At 40.7% G+C, this 26,911-nt stretch overlaps 2 protein-coding genes across 8 annotated transcripts in view; one reads left to right on the top strand and one right to left on the bottom strand.

The window, feature by feature from the left end:
- Window positions 1–3,065: 3,065 nt before the first annotated feature.
- LOC119031020 (protein phosphatase 1D-like) lies at window positions 3,066–11,261 on the bottom strand. Of its 2 annotated transcripts, XM_037119130.1 has the most exons (7): window positions 10,598–11,261; window positions 8,302–8,530; window positions 8,045–8,169; window positions 7,734–7,915; window positions 7,352–7,579; window positions 6,912–6,999; window positions 5,378–5,515 (listed from the first exon to the last, which is right to left on the bottom strand). In XM_037119130.1, exons 1-6 carry the CDS (start codon window positions 11,112–11,114, stop codon window positions 6,916–6,918), a joined length of 1,365 nt encoding a protein of 454 aa, XP_036975025.1. In that variant the 5' UTR covers window positions 11,115–11,261; the 3' UTR covers window positions 5,378–5,515; window positions 6,912–6,915. The 2 variants fall into 2 exon arrangements, with proteins under 2 accessions (XP_036975024.1, XP_036975025.1); XM_037119129.1 differs by lacking the exon at window positions 6,912–6,999 and having other exon boundaries at window positions 3,066–5,515.
- Window positions 11,262–11,369: 108 nt separating this feature from the next.
- Window positions 11,370–26,911, top strand: part of LOC119031019 (roundabout homolog 1-like) — a 100,053-nt gene continuing 84,511 nt past the window's right edge. The window contains exons 1-6 of one of the 6 annotated variants that reach the window (XM_037119124.1): window positions 11,370–11,515; window positions 12,671–12,773; window positions 13,857–13,952; window positions 16,283–16,321; window positions 19,829–19,898; window positions 25,006–25,141. In XM_037119124.1, coding sequence (XP_036975019.1) covers window positions 25,051–25,141 — 91 coding nt within the window. In that variant the 5' untranslated portion in view covers window positions 11,370–11,515; window positions 12,671–12,773; window positions 13,857–13,952; ... (1 more) ...; window positions 19,829–19,898; window positions 25,006–25,050. Of the gene's footprint in view, window positions 12,774–13,856; window positions 13,953–16,282; window positions 16,322–19,828; window positions 19,899–25,005; window positions 25,142–26,911 lie in introns of all 6 variants that reach the window. The other 5 variants (XM_037119121.1, XM_037119123.1, XM_037119125.1 and 2 more) reach the window with 5 other exon arrangements.

The following is a 26,911-nucleotide window of genomic DNA, read 5'->3' as shown; positions in this document are numbered from 1 at the left end:
AATGAGCATCACCAGAGGCATTCTGAGTCATCACAAGATGCCCGTTAACCATGCCGGTCCGAGGCCCAGGAAGTTTGATTATAACAAGGGACTTGGCTCATGAATTAGCCAATAATGAAATGAGGATCATACGTCTGGAAATCTTTTTTTTTTTTTTCACAAGAGTGCAATGTTTAAAAGGATAGTTTTAATGGTGGAAATTATTTAATCACGCTCCTGTCTGCCATCTTTTGAGTCAGAGCAGGGGGAGAAAAGGAGGGCACGTCATCTCCCATCATCCGGAGAAGTCTCCCTCCTCGCAGCACTTACTCTGGAGCCTCCCAGGAGTGGCAGAGGGCGAGCCATTAAAGGCCTGTAGAAACACTACAGATACTGTCAGAAGGAGACGGGAGACCTGGGAGGAAACAAGTTTGACAGGCTCCACCAAAAGGCTGCAGTGTGATGGTGCCAGATGAGCATCAGGCTAATTTGCTTATCAAAATTTCATGGGGCGCTCTTAAGGGAGGTGCGAGGTTTGCAGCTACATGTAAATGTTTGTAGTATAGGTTTTTAGAGACAAAAAGAGGGAAAGTAGCAGTCAGAGCAGGTGGATGTCCTATTGAGGAAAAAGAGGCAACTTAAAGTGTGATGCACTGGGCCGCCACAAGCTGCCCGACAGCTTGAGTTTCAGCTCTCAGACCTCTTGTGACCTGTACGGCAGCATCTGTCTCCAACCCCTCCTCAAGTTTTGGGGAAAACATTACAACTTAGAATTTTGATATTGGCAATATTAATGAGGTAATAATACAGACATGAGAGTATTTATTTTTTCCTCTTAAACAAATATATTTTTTTTATTTTCCTAAACTAAATAAACAAGTTGTTCTCAGAGGCAAGTAAAGTCCCGAGAACACTGTTTGAAGCTATACAGGTGGCAGGGTCCGCCAAATGTGAACGAAGTTCAACAGTATAAAACTATGTTTGTTTGTTTAGTCTATTCACCCAATGAAGATCTTTCTCTTCTGATTAAAATGTCTTCCTTCAATCTACATAGTGCATCTTTGCATCTCTATCCGTGCGTTATCATTTACAGTCCCCATTTCTACGGGAAACAACAGCAAAGCTAGCAGCCTACGTGCTAACCTGAAGCTCGTCGCTACAGCTAATAAAACCAAAACAAGCCAGCAGCTCTTATCTTCTCTCTTGCACAAATTTGCAATTTTCCATACCAGGGCTCACCTTTCAATGCGTGAAACAAGTAAGCCCCCCCCACAGTATTTTTCGCAAGACCAACGTTGATGAAGCGCCAATACCAGAAAGACAATTGGTGCAGCCAGACGTCACTCGAGCACTCCAGCCTCCAGTGTCTAACACATGTTGGTACCAGTCAGACTGCCTGTGTGAAAACCACCATTTAACTACATGGTTAAGTTAAATTAAAGTGTTTAAGTTGAATCCATATTCTCATGAATATGGGGAATGTAAAGTGGGTGTCTGAATTGTGTATATTTGCTGCACGAGAGTCCTCGCCAGTTTGCCGTGATGATGCCTATTTGTAGTAAATATGAGGAGGAGGAGGAGGAGGAGGAGGAGGAGGAGGAGGAAGATTAGCAGGAGGACTAGAGGGAGAAGTGTTGGACACTGCGACGCTCCACTGACTGATGTGCAGTGACAGACTGTCTGCTGGAAGAGGGGAATGTTGCATGTTAGGCAGGTCAGCAGATGCTGGGCTGACAGTCAATGAAATATTCAAGCCGAGACAGTGCTATCATGGATCTGATGTCTGTAAAGCCTCAGAAAAAAGAGCCCACGGTTAAGGACAAAAAGTGTGTTACAGTGTACCTCACAGGGGCATCACAGCACGAGGAGAAAAACTAATTTGTCTATGTATCAGTCAAGTTTTCATGGATAAATGACTGCAACGGGGGGAAAGCTAGAGTACAATTTCTTCATCACTGCCCTTATTTAGTTCAGTACCTACCCCCAGTGTAATATCCAATGCCAGTGAAACAATTACAACAAACATTAGTGTCCCCGGAGCTCCTTATGTTCACTTGATGAAGGTGGAAGATCGATAATCAGCCATGCAGTGTTGCCAAAACTGCCATCCACTTACTGGGCAATCTTCAGAATCAATTGAATTTGATATCAAACCATTTTTCAATGACCCATTAATCTGAATAAATGAATGTGAAACCTACACTTGAAGTCATTTAAGCCTTTTCATTTGAGAGTGACCGCTTAATCTTTGACTGCATGTCTTCCTTAAAATGATAATAAAAAGTCAGGAAGTCTTGGACAAAACTCAACGCTGCTTACGCACTTGTTCTGGAGACTTGAGAAAATTACATTAGCAGATGGAGATTTTGTCTTAAAATTTGACAGAAACAGGAGCTGATAGAGGAATATCAATTTACTGAAAATTCATTTTGTTTATCCAAAAGAAAAAAATTAGGAAAATGACCAATAAAAAAGTTAACGCCACCTTACTATGTAGACATTATAGACCACATTATGTATAACACGCCAAGATTTTTTGATATATGTGATTGACCTATGCCTGCGGATTTTAAAATGACTAGTTTTTCTGATGACCAAACACTGTGTATGTGTAAGTATCCCTTTACATTGCTGCCATCTACTGGAAGATGACCTCATCACCACTGCACCCTGAACAAACATGAGTATAACTCTGTTTTCTGGCTACACACCAGCTAAAGGGATGAAACAGAGACCATTCTTCCTCCTGGATCCAAACTTTTCACATTTATATTTATAATCTACGTGTATCAAATATCTTTGTCATTGTAATTGGTTTAATGTGTGATATTTGTTTGGCTTGTTCTGTAGGTCTTCCTGAGGTTTCTTCTATTTTTTCCCTGCCAAGACGTTTGTTGAACTCAAATCGACAGTGGACAGAGGCTTCCATACACTGCACGGATTGTAAAGCCCACCGAGCCGATGTGATTGTGATCTTCAGCTATATAAATACAATTGACACAACAAGCTGAAGTCAGTGACAACAGCCACATTAACGGTTCCATGATTTAATAACAAGGACGTTCAAAACAATTGTAACAGCACCGGTTGGAAAATGAGAACTTTATTACATCACACGGACACTGTATATCCAGTCACTTTCAAAGCATTTCACTTATACAGTTAGTCCTGAAAAACTGGCTGCAGTGGATACTCGGAGCCAGACCCGAAGTTTAACATCCATTACCTCTGAACAACTTCACAACAAACAGAGCAGATCTGAGCATGCCAGACTCCTGAAAGAAACCCCACTTACTTTGCATATTAATGTACTGTACAAACTTCTATTGCATAATGACGTACTGTACAAAAAAACAACTGCTTTGTAATATAATTGGAAAACATCGACAGGGTTTCAGTGAGCTGCAGCGCGAATGGCGACGTGATGTCGGTGAAAGAAACGGAAAGTGCATGACAGATACTCGAGGCAGGGCCGTGGTCGCACTGACACTGACGCAGCCTGGAGATCCTCACCTGCTTTGAAGACATTTGGAAAAAAAAGCACCTCTGACTCAGTTGTGCTAAGGCAAACATGACATTTATGAAAAAAACAAAAAAAAAACAGAAAGGCAAACAAATCAGCTACAATGGTAAACTGAGCTGCCATGTTAACACAAGTTAGAGCTTTGATCACTTTCACTTTACATATATTACCATGAATCGGGCACTTCTTGTATTCCAGACATATAGCAAAAAGGTGTTTATGTGCAGATTAAAAACCACAAGTTATGGATGCACATCATGCACGAGGGTATAATATATGAGACGAGGCAGAGGAAGACCTATTCAAAAATGGTGTTGGGGCTTAGTGGACACTTCAACTGGGAAATGGACAGTTCCAAATACTAAAAAAATCAAGGAGGAAAGGAAAGGACGACTCATATTCCAGTGAGGTACAGAGACTGACCTTGGCTTTTTACATCAACATACAGTACCATTACCCAACAAGCTGGACTTCTGATTGTACCATCAATTAAAATACTTAGACAGGCCCAAAATGTTTTTAAAAAATGGTATACAACAGTCATTTAATAGGGCAAATTATGAGGTGGGAGAAGTCTGTAATGGATATGACTCTTAAAGGGTCAGTTCACTAAAATACACGTATGGACAGTACCAATATGGATAGATACCACGATGCCGAGGGAGAGAACATGTTTAAAAGGTGCATTCTGTAAGACCTGGCCCATCTGAAATTCTGTGCAAACACTTTCCGGGTGCTTTGAGCTCCCCAGCCGGGCCACTAGCCACACAGCTAACTGAGCTAACTAGCTGACGGCAGCAGTTAGCGGTTACTCTGTTAAATATGCTGCTCCTTATTTGTTGTGAGTGCAAATTAAACAGTTGGCCAATTCTTATATATGTATATAATTGCACCTTTAATGTTTTCTTTTGTGTGTATTTTTCCAGATTTTGTGTGAACTGACCCTTTAACTCCGCCTCATAAGCGATGCATAAGATACATTAGTTAGAAGACTAGCAACTCGGATGCCACGACAGTACATATTTAGTTACTGGTAGAGACACCGAAACAAATAATACACATTTCAAATCAACACGCTCAAAAATACCTCAGACCATCGCTTGTAAAGTTTCTTCTGTTATTTTTCACCCTCGTATTACGACTAGTAATGCATTTCATGTGGGAAGGAGCGATTCCAAACAACTGGTCTGAGGGTCAAAATATTGTTTTGGTAAATATCTGAACTGGACTGCATGTGTCACAATTCTGCTGAACTCGTGTCACGTCAAATTGTAATGATTCTTCAAAATACGTCTTCTGGATATACTATACATACTCATAAGTATGAAAATAGATTGTGTAGATTGAACAGATCTAATATTTAAAATTTAAGGGTCACGCTAAAATCAAAGGGAGAGGGCAGGAAGAAGAGCGAGAAGGTCAAAACAGCAACACGTTTAAAATTTCTCACATATGTACAAAAACAAAGACTTTGTATAAAAAGTATACATCTAGGAGTAGAGGCCTGTGGCACACCTGATACATGAGCAAACGGTGCAGATCCTTATAGTCTCAGGGCAAGAACAATGTTTCTGTGATTCAGCACACACACAAGGCAGAGTTGTGGTGCTGTGGTAGGATGCCGCAGTCCTCGGATGAGCCTTTTTCCCCATTATCAGTTTTATGGGCTTGTTCACTTTGTACATTGCTATGAGGCGTCTCCTCGGGCAAGCCTTTGTTGGAGGACCGGCCGAGCCGACGGGGAGGACCTCTGAGTTCTGGGGGGGTGTGCGGAGAACGGCGAAACCTTTTCGACGGAGGAGTGGAGGCAGCGCAGTCCATTTGGGTTGTCGAGTCTTGCTTTTCGAAAACATTCGCCGAACCGTCTGAGGGGGGCAGCGGGGCCCTCACAGAGTCTATGTCAGGTAAGAGCTGTGCGGTGGCACAGAAAGCTGCTTCGTACAGCCCAAATGCCTGCTCCAGAGTTGTGCAACTGTCTTGGAAGGGGGAGGGAGCATTTGATGCATCACTCCGCTGAAAAAAAAAATAATAATAATAGAAAATTATTGAAATTAAACTAATAAATTATTAGCTATCAACTATTTTATTTAATCAATTACTGGTATATATAATAACATTATTTATACATTCAAATCAGTTAAAATTGTCTCTTTTTGTCGAAAATAAAAAGGAGAAAAAAAACACAACTTGTCATTCATTGATCTGAAATTGAAAATGAGACACACAGATGAATGATAATGATACAAGTGATAATGTGGATTGCAGAGAATGTCGACAGTAAATACAGACATGAGTTTCAGCTGAAAGGATACTGAGGCTGGGTAATTTAGGAACTTGAAGCATTCTCAGTGCTCTTTTTTATTGTATCTATTATTAAGTTAAAAATATAACTGTTACAAAAAAGTATTATGGAGTTAAAATAACAAGGATCAAACAGTCACCTTCTTCCCGAGAACCTTCCTTGCCTCCTAAAACTTTGACAGGAAAACCAGTCATGTTGTTTCTTAAAGGAACAGTTCACACAAAAATGAAAATTTCATTCATTAATATCCACTCACCCCCACGATGATACAAAGTCAAGACTTAATAATAATAATAATAATAATAATAATAATAATAATAATAATAATAATAATAAAATAAAAAAGGCTTCAAACCACTCACTGAGTGTAATCTAAATTTCTGGAAGCCCCAACATCTGAAAATTATTTGAAAAGATGGATTCTGTCTAATAAAGGGTGTAAATAACATATTTTCAAGTCAATATGGGAACTTGGTGCTTCTGGAGACTTGGATTACACTGGACAAGCTGTATGGAGCCAGTTTAGTTTTATTTGTTTGTTTGTTATTTAACATTCTATAACAAGTCCCCATCTACTTCAGTTGCTGAGGAGCATGTTGCTATGCTATGCAAAATGTTATGTTGACTACGAAACTTCACCCAAATTTCCATTAGTGTGGGGTTGAGTAGGTTAATGACTGAATGCTCATGTTTGGTTGAACTGTTCCTTTAATCTAACATCAGCTGTTAGCGACTCATCTGCGCATAATATGGCTTTCTATTGGGCACAAGTATATATGTTCAAACTGTTTTTTTCATTTCACTGTCTCCCTCTACTGGCTAAAGTGGGAAGATTGCTTAAGATGGTACTGTTGATGTTTATCTCCCTGTCATAAATGACTTCAGTACTTACTGAGACAACGTATTAAACGTAAAAATAAATAGTGATCTATAGCTCTCTTATCGCTGCAGATTTGAATATAACCACAGAGAAGCATAACCAGCTGAAAGGGAAGGTTGCCATCAGGTTCAACAGGCCGGTCCTAGCTATTCAACTAATACATACATTTAATCATTGGCTGTTCATGTTTCTGACACTTTGATACATTTTCATAACTGAGCAGTCACCTCACTACCACTCCAGGCATGGCCATCCCTCATGTTCTTCTCCAAATATCTCATCTTCTTCATAAAACATGTCATCCTCATGCTCCGCCTGTTGGGCCCCGAAAACAAAGAGTGATTCGTTGAGACCAGTAGTCCATGGATAGAAACTGCTGGTGTGACCTAAAGTCAACAAGCCATGTTGACTACAAACCTTCATTATTTTAGCTGGTGAAAAGCATTAAACACAATGACACTAAAAAAAATGGACTGGAATATAGAAAGGACAAAACAGTGAAGAGCAAACAAACACACAAAAACATTCAGTATATTTTTCCATAGCCAGAGCGGTCCTGATGTACCCACTCTGAATTTGGAAAATATCTGTCACTTTGCTGTATGATTTGTATGGTTTATCCCAGTGAAAACATTACCAGACTGTATTATAAAGCCATGGCACTCACCTTCGGGACCTCACACGTGTTATAAGTAGTTCCTGGGTACGGAACGTGGTCGATTCCCGTTGACATGTCGACAACAATCTCATCTCGATGCATAGGTATAGGTGGGCCTCCGCGCTCCTGGAGGGCCAGGACGATAACTGTTGTGTTGTCTGCACGGAGCATGCGTTCTTTCCAAAACAGCAGAGCGGTGCAACCCAGACGGCGGGCGCAAGACATTCCCTTTGGTCCCTTGTACAAAGGAAGAAAGAGAAAGAGGGAGAAGGGAAATCAATGACCTCATAAAATCTTGTCAATATCAAGATCCTGTAAAATCTATACCTTCCAGGCTCTACTGTATCTACGCTAAATATACAAATAAAATATTAGTTGGACAATAACATACCACCATTTTGTCGTGGCTATAACACATATTAACAGCATTCTTGGGCGGCATCATATTCCATAGTCCATCGCTGCCGAGGATGATGTAGCGATGGCGTTTGGGGTCGAGGGTCATCACGGTGGTATCAGGCTCCGGAGAAACCACAAACTCGCCACTATAGAAATCGTAGCTCCACAGATCACCTTTCGACAGATGAGGAAAAAAAAGAAAACGCCACGTTAAGAGGAATACTTTCAACAAAAATGATCCATTAGCAGCTCATGGGAGAATATCGTGGACACTAATCTTGACGAATGGGGTGTCGTCTTTACCGAGGGATCGGGCCACAGCCAGGAAGGGGATCTGGTCAATGACGGTGCTCCTCCTCACTGGGCCGTTATGGGTCAGCCTGGGCCTCTTCCACACGACACGGTTGACGCCAGATTTCTTCATTACACTGCAGTTGCAAGAATAACATATCGAGCTTTGAGGGCTTGACCGAAAATACAGCAACGTTGAAGGGAACAAGCGCCGAGAAAATATCCGACCCTGACCTAGTCCTCTACGGAGGTCTACTTCACCGACTCACCTGCCACCCAGTCGTTCAATCCTCTCTTTTTCTTTAGGAAGCTCAGGTTTATGGTCTTGTGTTACTTCAAGAGCCTGGAGTGTGATATCAGAGTCATTTTCCTTCACTCCAACTACCACTGCCGAATCCCCTACATGGGCGACATACATGTGAACTCCACGGATTACGATCACGCTGGCCGTGGTGCCTGATGTGCTGGGCAGGCCAGTGATGGTCTTTGGCCACTCCGCTGTGAGAGAAAAGAACAAATAAAAAGCAAAGTGATTAATGAAACTCACTGATCAAATACGGTCAACGGTCAAGGTAAACACAGTTGGAAGTATAAGTAAGGGCTTTTTTGTATCGATTATGATTTTTATGCCAGCAACACATTTCAAACAAGTCAGGACAGAGGCAACAAAAAAATGGGAAAGTTGTGGAATGCTACAAATAACCAGTATGGAACATTCCACAGGTGAACAGGTTCATACGTAACAGGTGATAGTATCATGATTGGGTATGAAAGCGGCATCCTCGAAAGGCTCAGACAATCACAAGGGAGAAGAGGGCAATCACTTTGGAAACACATGATTCTATAAAGGATATTATAACACAGGCATGAAAAACAGAATTCACTTGAAACTGACTCTTTTGGAATCAGGGCTGTAAATAGTCAAGAAGCCTTCCCATCTGGAACAAAGGCGTTTATGTACCCCAGTCTGGAAGTCTGACTTTCCTTAATTCTTTACAATACGCGACAAACAAGAATGGCAAGAACACACAAGTGTGAACAACCATGTAAACTTAAGTTCAGCCTGCAAGCCAGTCAGAGGCAAATATGCTCTTTTGAACCCAGCCGTCACACAGCCTATGACCTTGAAAGCTCATCCCGGGAACTGCTGGTTCTGTATCCTCTGTATCTAGGGTTGCAAATGTATGACGTATTCATGATATGATAATCAAAAACAAACAAACAAACAAAAAAAACAGGGTTTCTCAGTATCATGATACATTGTGTAAAACAATACAAAAACCCTTAAACAAATTAAAAGATATGATGCGTCTGATGTGTGACGTGTATGTCCTGACAGATATGAAACTCGATATAAACTTGAAATATATATTTCTGATAAACAACAATATGTTAAAAATTAATACCACGGATAAGTGAAAGTACACAGTGTGCATGGAAGACAGAATATCGCTGCAGCCCTAGCTGTGTCTAAACTGAATTAGACCACAGCTTCACCAGGGAGTTAATAAAAGTTAGACAATCTCTGTATTACTTTATGTGGGAACATAGACCTAAACACAGAGGGACGGCAATTACCATTACACAGCTCGACTGGAGAAAACAGCCACCCACCAGAGGGATGTTCTTATAAAACTTGATGACCATATAAGCCAGGCAACCAGAACTGTACTCTCTAAAATGTCTTCTCGGTGTTGTGTTTTGTCCATTTTCTACTTTAATACTGAATTCTTCCTATTGCATGTTCTTTGTGCTGCTCCATGATGTCTTTCTTCACCTCACTGTTTTTTTTTTCATAATGAATCGGCGTAATCCGACTTCCACGTGTCACGACTGCGTTTTTTAAAAAGCCACAGGTGAGGAGTTCATAGCCCGGAAAAACACAGCCTGCTTCCAGTCATTTATCCATTTAATCTGGCCCTGTGCACAATCCTTTCTGCAGAGATATACGCACATGTGCGTTGGAGATTATCTCGTATCAAAAGGACAATGCATCATGTTTTCTCTCAAATTAACAGTGAGTCACATACAAATTCTTCGGTGAGAGCACTGATGATACTAAACAGCCACTATCATACATCTAGATAAGTTGAATTTCCCATCAAAATTAAAAACAGACTGGCTTCTGCTGTAAGGCCTAATTTGATTGACAAGATAATGGTCACAGAATGAGACTTTACGAGAATGTACTGATGTTTTCTGGCAGCGGTTTAGGTCTGTAACAGTACTTTTCACCCTTTGAACCCTTAATCTAGACATACCTGAGATAAAAACATTCATCTGAGCTATTTTAAACGGGGTTATATCAACTCTGACAGCTCTGTTGTGGTCAGATGATGGGAACACTGTGTTAATCTGTTATGGGATGGGCCAGTCGAGCAGAGGATTGGGCATCATCACACCAGCTGAGGAGGATGCTGCCTCATGTGACACAGATCCGCTACCTAACGTCGATGAGTCTGTGATAAGATGAATCTGAGAGCAAAACGCAGCAATACACGCAGTTAGAAAACACACATAAATGTATGCAACACAAACACATGATCTTAACTTGGGGTGACTCACGTAGCTCTTTCCACATCGCATGGTGACAGGCGATGAAGCCCTTCCGAAGAGCAGCGCACACTTCACTGTGATCCTTCGACCAAAACCCCCGCTGCCTCTTCAGCAGTTCCCACAGATTCTCCCTGGCGAAGTGCGCTGCCTCTCGGCCCCCGTGGCCGTCGAACACGGCGAAAAACGCCACAGACCTCCGGGTGTCGACTGTAGGCTCCGCGACTTTTCCCTCGGATGCCGGCGCACTGTTGTTGCCGCTGTCCTCATTCGACAGGCTCTCTACCCACATAGCAGAGACCGGTCCGGTCTCGGCGGGAACGTCGTGGTCCGGTGTCTCATTTTCAGTCCGTTTGTCGGGTTCGCCCTCGGCTTTCCCCTCTCCCCCATGCCTCTGCGACTTTGGATAATCTTCGACTGGCGACGGCGTCGGTTCGTACTCGATTCTTATCTCGACAACATCCTCCATGTATTTCCTCCCTCCTTGCTCGGAGAATGCACTCATACGAAACACCACGGACTCGTCCATGATTGTGAACGCGTGACTGTTAAATGTCTAAGCGACAAAATGACACATGTAGCTGCTAACTGTAGCTCGCAGGTTAAAATTTCGAACCGATTTTGCCGCGATTGTATGGCCGAAGGCTTCCTTCCTTTTTGTTTATCTTCTCCGAGACGTCCCGCTGTACGCGATGACGTCACGGTTTTGCGCCCATCAACTTAGCAACGACGCAAGGCACGCGCGACCATGCTGCATTCACAGGCGCCTAGAGACGTTGGAATTTCGTGTAGCGGTCGCATTACACACCGAAAAAAGACACTAAAAGTAGACTTGGAAGCGGCCCTTTTCACGGCTGACTCGATTATACCATCCTCAGACGATTCCTATATGATGTCATATGTGCTTTCTCATTGTTATGCCAACGAATGGTAATTTTAAAATGTGAAACTTTGAGGGATGAGGGGACATTAAGGCAACACACTCTGCGCTAAATTCACTCCAGCTTTGTAAACAACAATATATAACGGTTATTCTGCCTGTAAGTATGTCATTTATGGTTGCAACGACTCATGGTTTCATTGCTGACACATTTTATGAAGCAATATATTACAGCCTGCATGTATGCAGCTTTGTCATATTGACGAAGTTTCCATCAATCATAACTGTAAGTTAAGCTAACTCTAAATTAAGCTAAGCTAAACCAGCCCACTTGGAGCCACTGCGGTGAACTAAATGAACACTTCCGGTTGAAACCTATTTTCCTCATTGTCTTTTAAATTTAGAAACAAGAGTAATTGTAATTTTTTTGTTTGTGAAAACTTGATTTGGCCGAGAGTATTTCACCTCAGAATATAGATACATTTTAAATACATTTTGACTTGTCAGCGCAGGAAAAGCAAGAGTAATGGTGGCGCTGAGGAATACTGAAGCTTCCAACAACACGTAACTCTGGGACTGGGGTTGTTCTAGTAACCACAGACATAAATACATATGTATATATATCTATGGTTGTAACGGGCACGCCGTTGCTCTTATTTTCTCCCTTCATCCGGTCATTGCGGAACTGACGATGCAGGTATGCTCTCAGACAATCGGAGATGGCAGTTGTCAAACCTGTGGGGGACTGTATCAAGCAGGCGCCACCTACTGGACATCAGGGTCGATGCACTTTCCTTTGTTAGTGCAGTTTAGGCTGCTCTCATGTCAGAACCATGTGACGGCCCCAACACAAACATAATATGATAAAATATTAGAAACATCTTATTTATGACTGATCAGAATATTACATCACTGACCTCCTCATGCAATTCCCATGGATCATGATTGAAAAAATATTGAAAAAACAACAATATGATTAACAAAAAAACAATGGAGACGAGCTGCCACAGGAGCCTGAAGGGAAAGTGTGAGTATCTTTACACCTGTGCTTTATAAGGTCGATATGTCTGCAGAGTGCTTATGGTCACTGTTCGTTTCACAAGAATGAGAGCAGCCAGGAGCTGAAAGTGTGGGCAGAGGAACAGGATGCTGAGGACGAGTTAGGCGACAGTTTCCTGAACTGAATCCTGATTTCCTGTAATCAGGTTTTGTGGACTGACATGTTGTCTGGTTGGTGCTCGGCCCAGGACAGGAAGGCTCTGCAGTGGGTGAACCATCCATCGACAGAGCATCGGTGACAGTGGCGAGGTGAGGTGTCTGCACAGAGCTCAAAGAATACTGAAAAGACTAAAAGAACCTGAAGTAACTGCGGATGTAGCTTCTGGCCTCAGGCTGTGGGACTCCTGAACATCCTCAACAAAACAGACTGCTTTGGTTTCTGTCCGTTTGTGATGTAGCATTAAATGATTCAAACTTATTTTACAAGCCTGGTGTTGTCAAATGTTTTCAGTTATCTCAACTCGCTGTCATTCCTTCATTGTTCCCAATCCAACACAATTCATTCAGAATCTCCTGTCCCTCACAGTGTAACTTTTTGGCAATAAGAGTTTTGGTGTTTTTAACATGACCAGGAGATATTTTCTTTAATCAAGCAAACTCAATAACATTCTTTCATTCATCAAGGCAGAAACTCCTGTCAAATATTAATGTTCCCCATTTTTGTTTTTAATAAGTAAGTATTTTGTAGTTAATGAGTACGACTGAGGGTCAGTCTAATATCCACGGCTGCTGGACATTTTGTCCCTCTCTCAGATAGAAGTGTCAGGGAAAATACGAAAGTACAATAAATATCAGCATTAATAAATTATTTATTTGAATCTAAAATCAACTAAATTACAAAGTTTTCAGTATCATTATTTAAGGATTTTGACAAAGTATTACTCCACAAAAAAAAAAAAAAAAAAAAAAATACAGTAAAAGTACTTCATATGTACCCACATTCCATTTAGTTGAGCTAGTTCAAGAGCTCTAGTATTGTGTACACTCACTCACTGGCATTGTCTTATTGAGACACTGAATGGAATGGAGCCACCATTAATGTAAGTGGTCACACCTGTGCTTTTCCTGATTTAAACTCAGTATGGTGAAAATGGCCTATTGCATAAAAACCTCTAACTCAGACCTAACACTGAAGGTGCATAGATGTAAATGATGAAATGATTAATGAGTCAGTCTCATATAGCTGCTTTGTTTTCATGGTACCTGATGGTGTGTGAGCTGGCTCACTGTCACACATAGACATGGCTTACTGGGACACTTGCAGAGAGCGAAGCCATTGTTCATGTTATTAATAACATCTGCTGTTGCCTGTCCTCCCTCCTCCAATGTCAGGTCCAGCAGCATCTACCGGACAGCAACCTCCTCGACACCCCAGCTGTTGTGGAGGCGTGCCAGCCTCTTTTACTTTACATGAATGTATTGAATCTGGTTTGTATCATGGCACATTTGCCGTACAACCCACTTTAAAGATGCTTTTAATTGCAAGCTGCTATTCCAGAATTTCATCCTCCATCTGGGGTTGTGTTTATAAATTGTGGGAATGGGTGATAGGGGTGTTAAACATGTTATCTCCAAGGCAAGGTGCGTGGATCTCCACAACAACTGAAAAAAAACACCCCACACATTTGCACATATAGATTCATTGTGTGGCGCAGTAGCTTGGATTACAGTCTCAATTAACACCATTGTGACAGCTTGAGATACTGATTCTCTTGCAAATTAATTGTACGTTTCAGCCTCAGAATCACAGAAATGAGTTTGGCCATGTGATACAAATGGTTCCCTAAACACCATACTTGTTTTTCTATAAATGACATTTAAATGTTGCATATATCCCATGCTGTACTCTCAGGGTTTTGTGGGTTGTGTTGTAATCCCAAAGTAATTTTAAAAGAAAAGGACATGGGTCATTTTATAGTATGCAGCGTTTAAACAAATATGTAACATGCTGCAAAGTGTGTTCTGTATCAAGTAGTGCCACAGTAATGCCAGGTGGAGGCAGTGTTGTTAATCCAATCATGTAACCTTAATTATCCACATTTATCCATTTTCACAGAAAATTAACAACTGGAATAAAACAAAAACATAGTAACAGCGCATACAGAAGTAAAAAAAAACCACACACACAAAAAGCCTTTAAGGGATGACCTGTGAGAATTTTATTATCGTGATGCATGGCCTTCCTACAGGGACCACCATTACATTCTTTGTCATATACACACACATTGATTCATGACTTTACATGGTAATCTACTCAGAGTGTCATGTTTATGTATGTACTGTTAATGTGTGTGTGTAAGCATGAATGTATGCGTAAGGTCACAAATGACAGTATTGAAGTAGTTCAAGTTTGTGCAGTGTGTTTGGGATGCACAGTGTGTGTGTATATATACCTCCATGCCTTTTTTTGACCTTGAGAGGTGTGGTCGTTCACATTGCAAATGTCAAAATACTGTTTTTGTTCTATAAATACACTTCTTTGTGGAAGTGCACAGGCATTTTTGAAATCTGTGGGTTTTCTCTCTGATGACAAATGATTGGCATTAAAAAAAAGAGTTTCTCTCAAAAGATGAATTGAATTACACACATCTTTTCAAAAGAGAAATCATTCTTGTGTTCAAAGGTTCTGAGAGATTCTGAAACCTATATTTATTCCTCTTGGCACCGCGCTTCGCTGATAGATTTCTCTGCTTCTTTCAGGGAAAATCTTTACATCTCTCTTTCTTGTGCGTGGGAAAGAGAGAGGTAGACAGAGAGTGGGGGAGACAGAGAGAGATGTTTAAGGGGAGAAATAGGAATTTCCCTCATTATGCTTTCCCTCAGTGTCTTCATCCCTTAATACCCAAAGCTCTGACCTTGACTTTAACCCTGAAAAATCCCATATATTAACATTGAATTTCTTTCTTTCGTTCTTTCATTCGTTCTTTCATTCGTTCTTTCTTTCTTTCTTTCTTTCTTTCTTTCTTTCTTTCTTTCTTTCTTTCTTTCTTTCTTTCTTTCTTTCTTTCTTTCTTTCTTTCTTTCTGTCGTTCTCTCTCTCTTTCTTCCTTTCTCTTTATCTCTCTCCCTCTCTTTCGTCCCTGTTACTGTTTGTCCATTAATAGTCTAGCCCTCAGAGAGGTCGTGCCTGCACACAGGCCACTATTACAGATGAAGAGGCAAAGTGATTTCCATGTAAATGGTGTCAGAATGTCATTTTCAAGTGAAGCTGCTGAGAAAATGAATTCCTGAAGACGAGAGAGATTACCAAGGGGCTATGACACCTGGATTGCATTCTCACAGATTCCCCTCGCAGCTCTTGTATAATGGTCCACCCATAAAAATAGCTTTGTTTGGCTTCTTGACTGTGTGGATGCTGAAGTGTCAGTCAGCCCGACCAAAGAAGAGACGGGGAAAGGGACTCGAACATTACCATATAAATGTATGGTAATATAACCATTGGTCATTTTTTGATATGAAAAAAAATAAAATCACAGTGTGTATGAGAGAGAGACAGAGTAATCATACGGACACAATTTGTTTCCTCGTCAGTGGACAGTATGGTAAAAGTGTAATGATTACTTGGTGAAGGTTAAAGTTAAATAAATAGTTTGTGGATCTGAGTGGAGCTCAAGGCCCCATCAGTCTATGTAACAGGCTCACCATTCAGCTTAAGAAACACATTAAAACCAAGACCGATAATGGGACATGACCAAGAGAGGGTTCACTGGGTTTCTCAGACCTCAAACCACATCTCTTTTTTGTTCTTTTTCTAACAGAGAGAAGACACGTGGAAAATCAGCAAGATGTTCACAGAGGTTAGTGCAGTATAAGTAAAGGCTCATTGTCTCACTGCTTCTGTGTGATTATCCTTAAGTGTATCTTGAAATCTGAAGTAAATAAGACATCATACAGGTGGGTTACTCACACTAAAACAGCACTGAAATGTTTTCAACACAGTTATAAACTGGAACAGTTGATAAAAGTAAATGTGTAGGTGCTGTATGCACCCTGACATTTGAATTGGTGTAAATATGTAAGTGATATGAGGAGGTGATGTCTGTATATACTTGCTGCCTTTTATAAATCATGCTATTTATGTGTTTAGAAGGTGGGTGATGCAAGAAATCTGATTAAGGATTGCCTTTGCAGATGAACAAGCCTAAAAAGATGTACTTCAACATATTCCAACTTGATACCCATTCCAACTACAGATATATTTGTTGTCAGCCGATGGTGATAACCGATAGTTTCACATTTTTATATTTTTAACGGAAGTTAATAACCTGTCGTTCACACACAGGGTAAGAAAGGCCAAGATGTGGTCAGCTAAGATTGAAGATCTATTGTTCCATAACTGTAATAAGATTTGTTGTGTTCAAACAAACTTTTCCCCTCATCCTTAAACCCCTGTTTACTCCTACATGTTTTTCAAATTGCAAATCGTGTTGTCTGTCTCTGAAGCTGTAAAAGATTCCAGTCCACACAGGTGACAGCCTTCTGTATTGGAGTGTGTACATGCTCTGCTTAGTAAGTCAATAAAAGCAGTTAAGCTGTCTATCATCGGCTCAATTCCTAAACTCAAACTCTAATTCCACTGGTACTGGTTCCTAGCCGATGATATACATTGTCCAATAAAGGGCAGATCATTTTTTAGTCAGATGATATGAACTATTTTGAAATGTTCTGCAATTACAGATGCATTGGAACCATTGAAATAGCAACTATTATGTGTCCCGTGTTTTCTGTAAAAACTCAAAGCATCACTTTGTGTTAAACAGTGGCAGGGATATAAGAGCCCAGATAAACATTTTGATTTAACAGTATAAGCTCATATAAATGACACCTATGTAATACGATTACTGAATTACAATGAAACAAAACACGATGCTTTCCCCCATCTGGAGTTTGATGTACACCCTTTATTTATTTGAAAAGGACGGAATAAAGTTCAAAGATAAATGTGGCCAGACTATAGCTTCAGGCTAATTCACATAGTCCCTCGGCAGGTTAGAGCGGAGAAGCAGCATGAAAACAAATGGTACAGAGTAGAGAAAAAACAATGTCATGCAGAAAAGAATGAAAAAGATGCGCAGTACGAAACCAAACACACAAGCCTATCAGGAATGTATACCTGTCGAACAGAAGCAAGTCATGGAGACCATACAATGGAATATTAGTATCTGTAAGTGCAGAGATTAGTTGTTAAAAAAAAGATGATAAAAGTGATGTAGTAAAAAGATAATGTAGTTGCTACAGTGCCTTTGCTACCTAACCAAATGTTTCAGTGTTAAAACACTGAAAGGCTGGAAGGGAAGTCTTAAGAAAGAAAGGCAGCTGTTGTACAAAACATGATTTTTTACGTCCGGCTGTCACACACTATCCGTCATGGTGCATCTCACTGCAGGTTCAAACCGCAGGTGACTCGGTCCTTCTGACCAGCACAGCAGCGGTGTTGCCAGAGAAGACCACGCTTCCTCTCGAGATGATTATCTTTCCAATGTCACACTCACAAGTCTGCTCCTGTCAGCATGATAGATGACCATGATATTGACTTGAGGTTGATTCAGAATGGCACCGCTGAGTTAGATGAAGGATCTCGATAAGAGTGCTCTCGATAAGAGTGTTGTTGAAAAGAAAATTGTCTCGGGTCACATGCTCTGATGTCCCTCTGTTGCAGCATCTGACTCTATGTATTTCCCCATAGTCTATTCTGAAGAAGAGTTATAGGCGAGAACACCTAAAGGCTACAGAGCTGAGTGGATTAAAAAAGCTCTTAAACTTATGCATGTGTGTTTGGGTCTGTAGTAAACTGTGCAAGTGTCAGGCTTCCTGGGATATCTTGTCAGTTATGAGTAAACATTTGACTCTAGAAGTGAACATGCCTGAACAAAAATCGCTCATTCTCTAAGTACAATAAACATTCATAGACTTTTTAATGCCTTTGGTGGCGAAGGCTAGGAAACTGGTCAGACATAATGTAACGCAAAATTATACTTGAGGCACATCTGTATAATCCACCTCATTGCTATATGGTAGACCAAATTGAATAAATAGCTACTGAGCAATGTTGCGGATCAATTCTCCTTTTGTTACACACACCATTACACAGACGAAGACGCATTCATCAGTCACTGTGGACACTGTTCTCAAGAAGATGGGGAAAAAAATCAATTATTGTAAAACACTATTCATTTGATGTAAGTGCAACAAATAATGCTAATAAAATACAGAGAGAAGTGTAAAAGGGGATGGGAGTCTGTAGAGCAATGATGCACAAGTCGGGTCGGACTGAAAAACCCCAAATGTATATAGGTGTAAATGTGTTTGTCTTTGCTATCTCTATGATGAATTGTTGTCCTGCCTTGCTGCCAGTGCATGCTAAGGTTGCAGCAGCCCCCGCTCTGTGTACCTGAATGGGAATAAGCAGGTAGCAAAGAATAAATGAAACCAATTCAGTTTCACAGAGTGAAAGAGATAGAGGCAGGCTGCTTTTGCTGCAGGTGAACGTAGACCCTGTGGGATGTTTTTCTCTGCAGATTGTGAACCACGGTGCAGGCATGTTTGCCCATATTGACACAACACACACTCTGATTCTCTACTCATTGCGGCAGGTAGCTTGAGCTGGATTGCTTCATTTGGAAATCCATTAAACAACATACAGCATATATATCCACACATGACTCCAAATTATGTCAGACCATGGGTAGAAAACAGCTCATTTTTGCAATCCAGTGTGTTCTGATGAATAATAGATAGGTGAGAACTGTTGATATTCTCAGACAAGCTCACTCTGGTACAGTTTTATTCAGAATAAACTACATTAACAGGATGTTTTCAAAGTCCCTTTAATGTATGCAGAAAGATCTTCAACATGCCAAATGATTATTATCTAGTCCATGATGAAAGGATGAATTGGAAATTGAGAGAGAAAAAAAAACACTTTCTCCTTTTTTTTTTTTTTTTTTTTCCTGTTTTAAAATAAAATCAAAATGGTAATACCACTGTTGAAATTCACCATTTCTCTAATGTCCTTGAGTGTGTGAGGTGTCAGGCGTAATCTGTAAGAGTAAATTGTCTGAGTGCAGCCTTAGGACCCTGAGGATATTGGACCTAGGTTGCTGCAGAGGTAGGTTTGTGATTTGTATGCACCCCATCTGATAGCGTCTCCTGGATCACAGATGGATTATTTAGGCTTTTCGTTCAGCAAAAGCTCCTTCTTTTGATTTTTTCCCCTCCTTTTTTTTCTCTACATGTCCACATCGTGTCTTCTTTTTTTCTCTCTGTCTCTGCTCTCATTGTTTGGTGCTTGGATTCCTGGAAAGCACACACTGGCAGAGATTTGGCTTTATCAGAGAAAATGGAACAATAATGAAGAAGGAATAACCTGGAGGGGTAAGTTGTAAAGTTGTACTCATATTCGTATTAGTGAGGCTTGGTTAGTGAACGTAGTAATTTCACTACTGAGAGTGCACATGCTTTTGGCGTTGATGGCTTCAGAGGGGAATTGAATCCATTCCCTGATCATTGATTCACACAGGAGCAGATGCTGTCCACGTGCTGTGGTGCTGAAAGTTATTTGTGGCTTACTCACATATGTAGTGAATCTTATTCATATTCTGATGGGTGCAGGTTGCCAAACAAGCAGTGACTACAGAGTATACCTCTGATTCTTTAACATTTCTCCTGTATGTATTTACTTTGACTGGTGGGAAGTTGGAAGTGGAATTAATGAAATAATGTTAGAATGACTATATATATATTACAAAGGTTTTAAATGAAAATCTAAATTACAACTTGATTTCCATTTAACATCTTTTAAGAATAAAAACTCAGTCCACCATATTGCTGATCAATCTGAATCTATTATAATACACATTTATTTTAACGATGAGGTCGAACACCTCACAGTTTGCTGGAAAATCAAGGTCTTCAGGTTTTTCTCTCCTTCTGGTCTTCTTCCGTTTTATCTCTCAGGCTTCTGGTTCTGAAAATCCTTGAGTGGTTTTGAAAACCCTAAAGGGATTAAGCTATGGATCTGTAACAGTTGCTGGAATTAAATTTAAAAGAACCCCAAACTCATATCTGAGAGCATCCCTTAATCTGGTGGATTTGGTTTATTTGGCTGTACTATCGACTCAGAAAGCCTTCACTGTCCGTGTAACGTTGCTTTTAACCAACTCGCATGGCTAAATAAAGCAAAAAGGTATGAAGCGTTGTTGTCTGCAAACAGTGAGGAGATGGGAGGGTTATTCTGCTACAGTTCTGTGCTGTGAATGGGAGCATTGACTGAAAAAAAAAAATCCCTTGCCAAGCTGAGTGCAGTCAGTTGATTCAGTTCCTTTTAAATCCTTTAATCTGAACGCCTTCAAGTGGGCCTGAGGTGTTTATCAAGAAGGGATGAGACAACGGTTTGCTGCAGTAGGCGCCTTGCTGTGTGGTCATCAATATTTTCTCCTTTCCCCTATTAGCACCTAAATTCTGTCTCACATGTTCCTACTGCTTTTAATATACTACATCAAACATATAATTTCCTCATTATTTGCAGATAGAAACTGCATGTTTAGACTTATTTGGGTTTGCTGATATATCAGGGTCATTCATCCTCTGGGGCCGAGGGTCAATGGTCCCTTTGCGTCCCCTCCGTGGGATCATCTGTTACTCCTCAGGCTTGTTTTTCCTCCTCCACCCTGCCGACTCAGCCGACTATGACTTGTTACTGTGAGCCCTGACATAGCTCCTGACATCGCCTATCATACTTTTAATATCCCTTTGTCTTGCTCTGATAGCTCCCTTAATGCTTTATGGTGGCAGTGATGAAAGCCCGTATTTGTCTCCACATCCCCCCCCCCCCAGAAAAAAGCCACAGCCCATATGTCAGCGATAACCACCAGCAGTTGATAAGAACTCTTCAGTCTTACACGAGGAGACGGTAAGCTTCGTATGTGATGTAAAAATACTTGATTGACAGTAATATATGCCGGCTGTTTGTGTGTTGTGTGTACATCAAATATCTGAGTCACATACCTCCCACTGTTTCCTTGATTTAGACTCCAGTTCTAGTGCGGAAAATAGTCAGTGAATCATACTTCCTGGTTGTGCCCCCCGCCCCTGCTTTCACTCAGCACCCTGGTGGTGTTATACTACAGGGCTTCTGATTAACCACCCCACCTGGGTCTGGAATGCGCACGGAGATATATACGGATTTAAATATTTTTGGCCTTGACATGAAACATGTAACTCACGCATGTGGCATTTTCTACTAATATAGTTTTATATCCCCGCAAAATACTCGGTGCACTGAATTATCTGCTTTTGCTTGCAAAGTAAATATGTCTGTTTTATTTAAGTATCCCCTCTACACCTTTTGACACGGCATATCTGGTGTAACATATTGCATTACACGTATCTGCCCCTGCAAGTACAGGGGATTGAAGTTAAGAGGGAGAAAAGATTGGGAGGGGGATGCTGAAAGCTGATTCTGTTCACGCTCCAGTGCTCTCTACAGTATGTGATCTGTCTGCTGTGGTATAGGGGGGAGCTCCTGATCTGTCTTATTGACAATATGTTAGATGGTAAGCTGTGATTATTCCCCGGCAGACAGGAGAAGGAAGGGGAAATCAGCAGTCCTGTCTTCTTTGATCTGCAGACTCTCCCCATTAGCTCAGAGTCTGTGCAGATGTCTCTAATAGATATTTATTGTAATTTTTTTTTTTTTTGTGAGGGAAACAATACACATACAGTTGTGCGTGTTTGTGAGGAGGGCAACAACTGTGTATGACAGAGTGTGGAAGAGCACACAGTTTTCACTAGATCCATCCCTTCCTTGGTCTTTTCATATCAGGTTTTTAGATTTCTTGGTGCAAAGGTAACATTTCTCCTCTGGAGTTACCACTATATCACACACACACACACACGCACACACACACACATTTCTATCATTTTCCTCCCACTAGCATGGTTTTTTAAATTACATTTAGGATTTATTATGTTTTTTTTCCCATCTACACCCACTTCTCTACCATCCTCTTGTCTGTATTCTCCATATAGATATGTTAGATAAAACTAAACAATGCAATGTTATTATTACCACCCACATTTAATATTCAGCACTCGGCGAAATGCAATCTTCCCCTCTCATTATGTTAGTAATATACCCGTGTGCAGTATGTATTGGCAGATTTTGATATGAATATAATATTACCCTGTGATATTGTTGTTTCTGGATTTTGTAGCTTTTGCAGCATCAGCATATTTACATCTTCAGTTGAGTTTATTTTATGAATAAATCGCAACACAGTAATTTTTTTATTTTTTTCGGGTTGTGTAGAAATATGCCGAGCATAATAATGAAAGATGATGATAATCCGGCCCAGAAGGAAGAACATGACATATAACCAAATGACACTACTATGTGTGTCTATAGTCAGTATAGCTGTAAGCAGCTCTATGAGGCATTACCTGAGCACAGGGGTGCTAAGTGGAGCTAAACGTGTCAGCATGATAACATGCTCTCACTGCCAATGCCGATATGTTGATGTTCAGCGGGTGTAATCCTTTTTCAGTTCTTACTGAATATTACATTACTATGTGATATTCTTTCTGGCTTTAATAATGTTTGGAGGTGTTTATAGCCTGGTACAAAGCACAGATTTGGTCTCTATAGCTAATTTCCTTTTCACTACAACTGTTCTAGGGGTGACTCTTTACATAGTTAACCTGTTTACATTGTACTGAGGCTTAAATGTATGCATAATTAAGGCCTCGCCGCTTGGACTGACATTTAGCCGCTAGCTGTTTGCCTAGCTGTCAGTAACAAGGCTTCATACGGCCCACCTCAGCTTCTCCCTTTCTCAAGCTGGAGCTGCCACACTGAGCTTCACAGTGGCTCTTCAGAGATGCATGCATCACAGAGACTTGTCCATGTTTTAGAGTCTGTGGTTAGACTCAAAGGGCTGGACAACAGACCAACAGACTGACACTACTGGCATCGCTAAAGATTACATTTCAGACATTCATTTTTAATATATGTATTATGTTAGCTCATGATGGATTATAATAAGGATGAATCTGTGTATGTGTAATTACAAGTATTTAAAAAAATAAATAAATAGCCTATCTAGCTGTCTTTTTTCCAGGTTTTAATCTGAAATCAGCTTAATTGAAGAGTACTGTAAATGGCCATCCCAAATGTTGTTTCTTCCGTAGACCGTCATATTTAATTATTTTTTTGCCATTTCATGAAAGATTGTTGATGAAAACAAACCCAAAATATGAAACTTGAACAGTAACTCATTAAATCACCAGTTTGTAGTTTTAGTCTCAGTCACAGGAACAATAACCCCTCTCATCACCGTTTGCACAGAAAATTCACTTTTTGCTCAAGTTTTGGCGCATCTACAGTGTTGGCTGTTGGTGCGCTTTACTCAGAACAATTAAAGTGGAGCATGGAGCCGGTGGGCACTGGGTGCCAAGACATCCCAGGAATCTGGCTGTCCATCAGACAGCTAGGATGAGTCGCAAAGCTGTTTGTACCACAGATGGCTGATCAGTACAACTGACTTCCTACTCCTCTCGCCTGGCGCTGTCACCGTGTCTCATCACCATTCCCAGTTGAGAGTGTGTTTTATGTTGTGTGTGTGTGTGTGTGTGTGTGTGTGTGTGTGTGGAGGTGTGTATTTGTTTTGGGGGCTTAGGTTGGAATATGCAGCAGGTAACGGTGAGCATGTTTGTATGGTGTTTGACTTGGATTATGTATGAGCGCATGAAAGTTTGATGGAGCACTTGAAGACAAAGCGTCTGCACACACGGTTTCGCACAAAGCACATAGGGAGCATATTTGAGATGTTCTAGAGGCTGACTCGTGTGCTGGAAAATGATAGGAAAAGAAACGCCGGGGCCGTAGTTATCTGCATTCCCTCGCTATCTGTGGATTGGATAGGGCTGAAACAGACAAGACTCAGAGTTTGGCTGTGTGCTGGGTGGGTTTCAGAGGAAAGTCCATCTGTCTCCCTCTCTCCTTTATAGTGGAATTTCACACAGGAACATGGTCTACATTGTGGTCGCCAGCAGGGTAGATGGTGGACAATGAGTTTGTGTGATTTCACAACTCCTTAAAACAACAACGAAAAAAATTACCACGTTAGGATTTTATTATGCTAATAATATTGTAATAAAAGTCTCTTGTTATTCTAGTGAAATGTACTTTTTTTTATTGCAATACTCACAGCAAAATCACACAAAAATGAGTCACATGTTCCATATTGCAAAGGTGGTTCCGGCCAAGACGCAGCAATGAATTATGGTCCAAAGGTTGTCGAGATCTGCTAACCAGAATAAATGTGCACATTACATAGGCCTGGGTTCTGAGCATGAATAGGACTAGCCATGGCTGCGTTGCCCAACTGTCACATATTCAGCAAACAAAAGCAAAAGAAACAGGCAAACTGAAAGCTCACTGTGCATGATGTCACAATAAGTATTGCCTGTCTCTGGGTTTCAGGTTTGTTGAGGTCCTTCTTGAAGGCAGGCTGGGCCTTTCGGGACCATGTTGGCTCTACAATCACTGGTCACTTTCCTTCTCACCAGCCTGCTCTGTGTCAACCAGCTGCAGCCCGGCCACGCCGTGGACACTTCAGGTGAGAATCTCCTCATTAACCGGATACATGTGACATAGCATCGTTCTTTTATAATGAGGACGTGTTTATAACCCTACCTTCGTGAAAACACTGTATAAAATAATTCACTTTACTCACTTACAAAATATAAAAAGATAGACAATATTACAATATTAATATTGAAGTTGAAGTTGTCTGCCCTCATTTATCCAGTATTATAGTACAACATGTAATCCCCATGACATATAATTTGAGAAGAATAATAAGTGGTTTCAGCGTTTCTAGAAAGGTTTAATGTCTCACTTCATAAGAACAACAACAGTATCATAACGTCCATATACACACTCATCACATCACATCTCATTACAACCACATAAAGTTATTGCACATATCCGGCTTTCGAATAGACATTTTGATCATAAGAAGCAAATATTTCATAGTTGTAAATGGATTTCTAGCTTATACACGTTTTAAAAATCTGCATTATATATAACATGACAATGACCACAGAAAAAGTTAGGCACATGTCTTTGTTACTGCTGGGGTGGTGGCACCCTCTAGTGGTGCCTCTTCATACAACATCATGACTCAAGGCCTTTGCCACAGTCAGTGTATAAAACATGGGTAAATCAATGAAAACTTTATGACTGTGCGTGTAAGCATTTAATACATTGATATTATGTAAAATTCTCGTCTTTCAGATTGTGTTAATCAATGATGCAGCAGTGTCGCAGACTCCTAACTGTGCCGAAGGTTTTATTGGTTGCTCAGTCAGTAGTTTGTGCCGCATTAGATTTAGTTTCTGCTTACACAGAGGAGATCGTATTCCTCCTGTGACTCAGATGTTTAATGCCTTCCTACACTTTGTGTGACGGCGTGATTAAATTTGATTAGACCTTGCAGCGTTGCCACTGCTAATGTGTGCTTCCATAGCAAAAAAAAAAACATATTCATCTAGTGGCAGGGGAAATATCTCTCTCCCTGCATGCACGTATGAAACAATCACAAACTAACTTCAACTTGATGAGTCATCATCTGACTCGGATTGAGTCATTTCTGTCAAAAAGGGTCGTTGTGTACACAGAGGGTAATCATGCACCGGAGAGTAATAGAATGTGCTCAGACAGCTTGTGCAATCAGCGTCAGTGTGATGGCAGCGACATTTTTCAGCATCTGTAGGTGCTGTATTTCAGATATATAATTCAAACTATGCAGGACGCAGGTGCATTGTTGTTCGTTTGTTTTTTGATTTTGACTCTGTTCCACGACCCTCTCAATAACGAAGACGCGCCCTAATAAAATGAATAGATATGTAAAAAGAAAAAAAATGGAAAACTTAAATCTATCAATCCAACTGTTGGCAGCCTTTAATAAATGTGAATACTGAACCTTGAACCAGATGGTAGTGTAGGAAGATTTCCATACGAGCAGGCCTGAAGGACTAAATAGACAGTTTTCTTCAGGGTTGCTTCCCCTTTAAAAGTTTCACGACATTCATCTGTCAGTGAGATTTATTGACTTAGTTTCCTGTTCATGGTTTATCTCAGGCGAGGAAAAATAGACGTCTATGTCACACATGGATTAGTTAAAAACCCCCCTCCAGTCAGAAAAATGTGTTTCTTCTCTTTGTTACAGCTGAATATTTGAGCTTGATGTATGTGCAGAGTTTCACAGTAATAGGCTGCTTTCACGTTCATCACCGAAAGTGTACATTTTGTCTTTGCCGACTGAAAATCTGGATGTTAGGAGGGAGTGTGACTGTCAGTGCATATACACTGAGAAGGAACTTTA

This window comes from Acanthopagrus latus, chromosome 13, assembly GCF_904848185.1.
Source record: "Acanthopagrus latus isolate v.2019 chromosome 13, fAcaLat1.1, whole genome shotgun sequence".
NCBI lineage: Eukaryota > Metazoa > Chordata > Actinopteri > Spariformes > Sparidae > Acanthopagrus > Acanthopagrus latus.
This window is presented reverse-complemented; position numbering and strand designations above follow the sequence as displayed.